The sequence below is a fragment of the Ostrea edulis genome, chromosome 2 (genome assembly GCF_947568905.1).
Source record: "Ostrea edulis chromosome 2, xbOstEdul1.1, whole genome shotgun sequence".
NCBI lineage: Eukaryota > Metazoa > Mollusca > Bivalvia > Ostreida > Ostreidae > Ostrea > Ostrea edulis.
The window spans coordinates 43857227-43863771 of NC_079165.1; the positions used below are offsets into that span (position 1 = coordinate 43857227).

The window sequence follows — 6545 nt, forward strand, 5'->3', positions numbered from 1 at the left end:
GATTTAATACTGATATCAGATACTGGATCTTATAAAAGAAGAAAATACCTGACATCAACAAAGACCTTTTTTATTTTCAATTTTATGTTTACAAGACATCTTCCTATGACAAGGGGAAAAATTACATCCATAATGATTTATCAGTTGGCAGACTTCAAGACATTCAAACATGGTCAAAGTTTTAATACAAGAAAACAAGTTTCAAAAATAAATTATGATACCTTTCCATAAAGCTGTTCAGCAGATCAAAGCAAGGGGCATTTCGTGGAGGCCAGGGGCTGTCTGTCCACAGTTCGTCATCATTCAGGGAGTCGCTGCTGGAGTGACCATCCCCATGCCTAAGGCCATACCTGGGGGTGTAGGCATGAGGGCCGTACATTTTGGTCAGGAACAAAGTGCCCTGTGGTCTTGATGCCCTAAATTATGAAGCAGATGTAACATTGTTAACGTAAAATAATACATATACAACATAAGAAGCATAATTTACTGTAAAATATTTAATGAAATGTTGAATGCATATTTCCGGTACACAAATAATCACAATAAGTAAATTTTCATACATAAATGAAAGTTCTATTTCTATAATTTTCCCCCCACAAATTTTACTGATTCTATCACATAAAACAACAAATATTTACAATCTTTCAGCGTTTTCAGCAATGTTTTGAGCATTTTTGTCATCAGCCTTGTCTTTGAAATCCAGGTAGGTTCCTCTAAATGCAGCACAGACCCTTAAGGCCTCCTTCAGTTTGGTATATGACTACAAAAAATGTACAGTGTAATTCCTTTGTTTATTGAAGTATTACTTAGATAACATGATGAATTATGAAATCATTGTACTTGTACATGTATATAAGCACTGATTTTTCATCTTATGCTAGTAAAAATATTGGTATTAAAATATAAAATCAGTTTGAAATTCAATTTTATAAACTATACTTTTTCCTTACAGAGGTATTACACACTAGAAAAACTACTATGGATGGAAAGTGGAGGATATGTAAAACAATATTTTGAAATTGAAAACTTTAGAATTTACTTTATTTACTGAAAAAATATAGTTTTAGGAGAACGTCACCTATGAAAAAATTAGATACCTGCCCCTGTGAGACTCAAATTCATGATCTACAGATCGGTAGCCTCACATTAACCCACTGATATAGCCAAGGCAATAAAATTGAAAAAGAATATGTCACTGATATCATGATTTATATTTTAGAAGGAAGTCAGCCATTGCCACAATGCGTTATTCCTCTTAAAACTTTGTTTGAATATGTCTTGCATTTTTCTTTATTTTCTAAACTACCTCCAAAGGTTCTCTGAGAATGTCCTCTCCGACCATAGCAATTGCTCTGTGGACCACTTCATTAGACAGAAGTCTCAGAAGGTTGTGGAATTTGTCCATTTGGTGGTAATACCTGATAACAGAAGAATTATCTTTATAGCTACAGCTAAATTCACCACATTAGTCCTTGTCACATTACAATATACACATTTATTCAAGAAATAAATTTCATTTTTGAAAATACATGAGGATATGAAGTGTGATGCTTTGGGCCGTCATACTTCATGAAGTGCTTATAACGCTGTCAGAATTGCCAGCTGTTACAATAGACTCTAGATTCATATGTGCATTGTTCAGAACTGTATCCCATTTATGAGGAAATGGTTATCATTACAATTGGTAATGATATCAAAGGCAAAAACTTTATATATGTGATATCTCTAGTATTTGCTTATATTAATTCTGAAGATAAGTCCAGCTTAGTAATTGGGATTAAGTAAAAGTAAACCATGTTGAAGTCCTTTTATGTAAAAATGTGATACAAATACTCTAAGCTGAACTAAATTGAATTTCTTTCTCTTAAATCTATAATCAAAATCAAAATATTTTGTATTCAACAGATATACATGTATCTATACTTGCAATCATTTCAAAGAAGTTTTGTTTTTTCCAAAATCGAAATACTTACACAGAATGTTGCCAAACTAAAAAGAGAACCTGCATCAGAGGTTTGAACAACTTCAGCATATGACAAGGGTTCAGGCTGCTGTTCAAGTCCTCAAACAACCACTGCATGGTGCTAAGGAATCGGAGGGTCCTGTTAGTCTCTGTTACAGCCTACAATGATATTGAAAGAAACATTTAACTATGGTATTGTCGCAGTTACACAGCTTCGATCCCCAGTGGCCAGATAGCTCAGTTGGTACAGCACCTGACTAGAGATTCAGGGGGCCTGGGTTCGAATCCTGGTCTGGTTTGTTGCATTTTCTCCCTTCCTGTAACATTTGGTGCCATGGACCAGCCCTTGGAACAGACAGGTGAAAATGCCTGCCTGGGGATAAAGGTCCTGGGTTGATGTTCTCAAGGGGTGATATTCAAGGAGGGAGGAATGTGGCAATCAGAAGGGCTCAATCACTGGTAGCAAAATAGCTAAGTTGGTAGAGCACTTGACAAGAGATTAAAGGAGGCCCAGGTTCTAATCCAAGTTTGGTCCTTTGTAACTTCTCCCTTCCTATTACAGTATATTACATGTATCTGCATTTCTACCTCATTTATGTTCAGTAATGGGTCTAGAAAAGTTTTCAAATGGGATCAACTGTCTTAAAATTCAAGAATCAAATGCAATCTCATCTAAATTTCAATTAAAAAAATCAAAATTGGCAAAAAATTTCTATCAGCTATAAATTACAAAGGTGTAGAGAAGTACAAGATGGAAGACTAAAATAGTTCCAATAACCACAAGGGAGATGTGTAGAAGTACAAATATAGTAATGGTAGTCATAATCTCAGAAGGCATGAAGTTATGATATATATTTTAAAATCTATCCTGAATACAAATAATATCCATACCTTGTTGACATCTTTCCTCACATGGTTGAATGAACTAGAGTATTGACTCTGAGCCTGGTCCAGATTTTGAAGGATGTCCTTTGCAACAGGGGATTCCAGCTGTCGAAGAATGGAGTGCAGCCGTCCCAATTGTCTCTCCCACATCTTGATTTCATCCAGAGGTCCTGGTTCTGGTCCATAGTGGTGAAACAGGTCTCCTATTGGGTTGTGTTTTAATACTCCCTGTGGATAAAAATAGATCATCGATTGGTAAAAACATCAGTATCTTTGTTTGGTACAACTGATTTATAAAGCCATTCAATCATCTTATTGTATACAGATCAGAACATTAACACTGTGACACTGAAAATGCCAGTATAAAAATACTGGTAAAATAAGTACATGTGGAAATACACAATAATAAATATATATCATTTTTTAAAAATACACTCTTTAAAATGAATTCTTTCTTTTTTTATTTTTAATTTTTTACAAATTACTAACTCAGTTGCAAAATTAACTATTAGTATTATTTACTAATTCATGAAAGGATTTTGTAGTATACTTGATGAGAATTTTTTCGGTGTGTGTGTATGTTCTGTTTCTTTGACTACATGATCTATTTATCCGTTGCATAAACAGTACCACATGAGAATCATTTCTAAATATTCTAAATACCTTAAATTTTTATTATTTTACCTAGGCATAAACATGTAAGTGACCCTTTTAACTAGGTACCTTAATTTGTTTGATCCATGCCAGCACTGTGGTTTCCAGGACATGTAAGACTGCGCCTCGTCTGTTTGGTGTAGCTGCTGCTTCTGCTAAGACTTCTATGGAGGGCAGACTCAAAATGATGCGCCCCTAAGATATTGTAAAGATTGATCTATGGTATTTCAAGAACTTTTTTTTTTATATTGGGTATTTCCTTTCTGTATGTGAGCAGCTATGGTACACAGGAGGGAATATGGCAATTATCTCCTTAAGACATCTTAAATGTGCTTGAGAAGCTCAAGAGGACATCTTGTCATATCCAATGTTATAACTGATCTCATTGTAACCCTGATTGTTATTATTAAAGAAATATGAAGGGATTGAACTGGGCTCTAATATAATCTCGTACATATAAGTGGTGTCTCGTTCTGTTATATGAGATCCACCAAACATGTATATATCTGTACACTTTATTTTATCCTCAACCCTCTTACCTCAACATGTCCTTGTGACACCTCTACAACCGACATGAGTCTGTGAAGGATATCCATTACTTTGTCTCCTCCTGTGGCAATTTTGCCCTGATTTGTGCACATTAATGGGAGATAAACCTCTCTGATAAGTAACTCCAGATGTTCAAGAGGTATATTTGTGCAGTCAATGTAAAAAACTTCATTTCCTGAAATGAATACAGACATTATACAATATGTTTTCTACTATAATCCACATCAAGTGCCGTGAAGAGAAAGGAAAATATATTGATTATATACATGTATAACTCTTGTAATCTTTGGCAAAATTGACACTTACAACAGAACCTGTATAAAGACATAAAAAAAAGAGCTAAATTTTATAATGGAAAACTCAGATACATGTACTTACCAATATTTTCTTTTGTAAGTTTTGTTCCAGCATTGCACTTGAGGAAGAAGATAGATTTGTATTTCAGATCAAATGGTGGAATCAGTGAAGCAACAATCTGTCTTTCCTTGCTATACACAAACAATTTCCTCACATCTTCATTGTTTATAAACTCATAAAAGGCAAGTCTGTAATGACATTGGGAAAATAATGTGCTTATGATAAGAGTTAAATTTTGTAAATCAAATTCATTCCATTGTATATATTCTTGTCACAATTGTCAATTAAATGAATATTTTTGCAATTGAATATATACTGTTAAGCATCAAATGCAGCTAATTTTGTGTGAATATTAAGTATGAATAAGCCATACATGTGTGAATATTTTGTCATCTGATGTTCATATTTTTGTTTATCCAGATATTATACAGCTGACTGGCCGCTGCTCAATATGCATGTTATCTAACTCTCATGCACTATATAAAGTGTAAATCCCACCAAATTCAAAACCCCTATCTTAAAGGTGATAGATATTCTTGTAAAATCTATTTACCATATTCTTTCTTGATGTTAAGTAATTTGACTTTATTGAATCTGGATACCTGGTAAGATATTTGTCAAATACTATTAACATTGTAAAACACTGTTTTATAACACAATATACTGTTTTATAAAGTATTTGGTAGCAAAGTTCATATATTCCTTAATCATTTATTTCCTTAATTTGTTTGCATGTCTAATGTCTAGTGTATTGTGTTTTTGTTTATTCTTATGTGTTTGTGTTTTAAGTATATTTTCTTCATATGTTTTTACCTATTCCTTAAATAAATATATGTAATACTGAACAATAAATCCAGTCTTGAGCACTTTATGACGATCACCCTGTGACATTCTGATCATCCTTAGAGCCTTTTCTTTCACAAAAATTATGATATTGTGGTTCAAAAATATGTTACAGAGCTATATGATTGCTAACATGAAATGTTTGTACATGCATGGTATACATGTATTGTCTTGCGTTTACCTGTTTTCATCATTGAGAAACATGTTCTTAAGGTCCTCATTTCTGGGTCGTAATGAGGAGCTGATCCTCAGTTCCAACCACTTCAGCCGCTCATCCATTTTGTATGACTACTTTATGTGAATCTGAAATGAAAATAAAGTACATAATGTACATGGTGAATTTTCCACCGTGGGTCATCAACATGGCAAAAGTGCACGAAAAATTTATGCCTGCATGAAAAACAACAGGCTCATTATAATAAACATGATTCAAAGTAATGCACATATGAATTAAAATTTGACATGCTCATCCCTTCCTAAAATTGTAATGAAACAGAAATAGGGTCTGCAGGGACATCTGATTATTAATTTAAGACAAACAATCATAATTGCTTAACAACAAATGCTGCAATCTAGACAGGGCATCGTCAGTTGTCACCCCTTGTGACAGTTAAAGGATGCAAAGTAGCAATAATCCATTGGACTTGTTTTAAATAGTATGCCAACATGGAGTAATCATTACCACAAGCTATTCTGTAGTGTAAAAGCAAAAAGATATCACATAATCATTTTGAAGTTTGAGGGGGGAAATATCGATGATATCTGCCAAAAATTGAAGAAAAAATTCGAATGTGACTATGAATAACTTTGCTTTTCTTAAAGCTAGAAGTATATCGCTCGATATTGTCAGCTCCTTGGATTTTTACTTTAGATAGCTATCTAGGCTAACGTTAACGTTGACCGGGCATAGGCTGCGGGCGGTGAAAAAGAAGAGAAGTATGAATGTTAACTTTGATGTTCTACAGACTCCTTCACATTAAATTGTCTTGAATATATAAGCTTACCTAAACAAGCGACAATAATCTACAAAAGTACGTAATGTCAATGGTTTCTATGTCCATGAGCATTCCTGTTGTCCGCCATATTGTTTGGGTTGCCAACTCATTTGCATAACGACAAAAAACAGGTGGAATAAAATAATTTGTAGTTCTAGTGTTATGTAGTATTCCTTTTTTATTTTTTGAAAAAATATGGAATCAATAGCCAAACATTTTTCAAACCCTTGTAATTCGGTAATCTTCGAGATCTGGATTTGTGTAAAAGTAGAATCACGCTGAGACTAACTAGCAAGGTG

The 6545-nt window shown here is 33.7% G+C and overlaps 1 protein-coding gene across 1 annotated transcript in view; it reads right to left on the reverse strand.

The window, feature by feature from the left end:
- LOC125667097 (uncharacterized) overlaps positions 1-6358 on the reverse strand; it is a 73710-nt gene extending 67352 nt beyond the window's left edge. The window contains exons 1-10 of the mRNA XM_056154127.1: positions 6256-6358; positions 5433-5554; positions 4430-4596; positions 4042-4226; positions 3572-3697; positions 2855-3076; positions 1974-2122; positions 1307-1418; positions 639-760; positions 222-416 (exon numbers count right to left, since the gene is read on the reverse strand). Of these exons, the coding sequence (XP_056010102.1) occupies positions 222-416; positions 639-760; positions 1307-1418; positions 1974-2122; positions 2855-3076; positions 3572-3697; positions 4042-4226; positions 4430-4596; positions 5433-5530 (1376 nt within the window). The 5' untranslated portion in view covers positions 5531-5554; positions 6256-6358. The remainder of the gene's footprint in view (positions 1-221; positions 417-638; positions 761-1306; positions 1419-1973; positions 2123-2854; positions 3077-3571; positions 3698-4041; positions 4227-4429; positions 4597-5432; positions 5555-6255) is intronic.
- Positions 6359-6545: the final 187 nt, after the last annotated feature.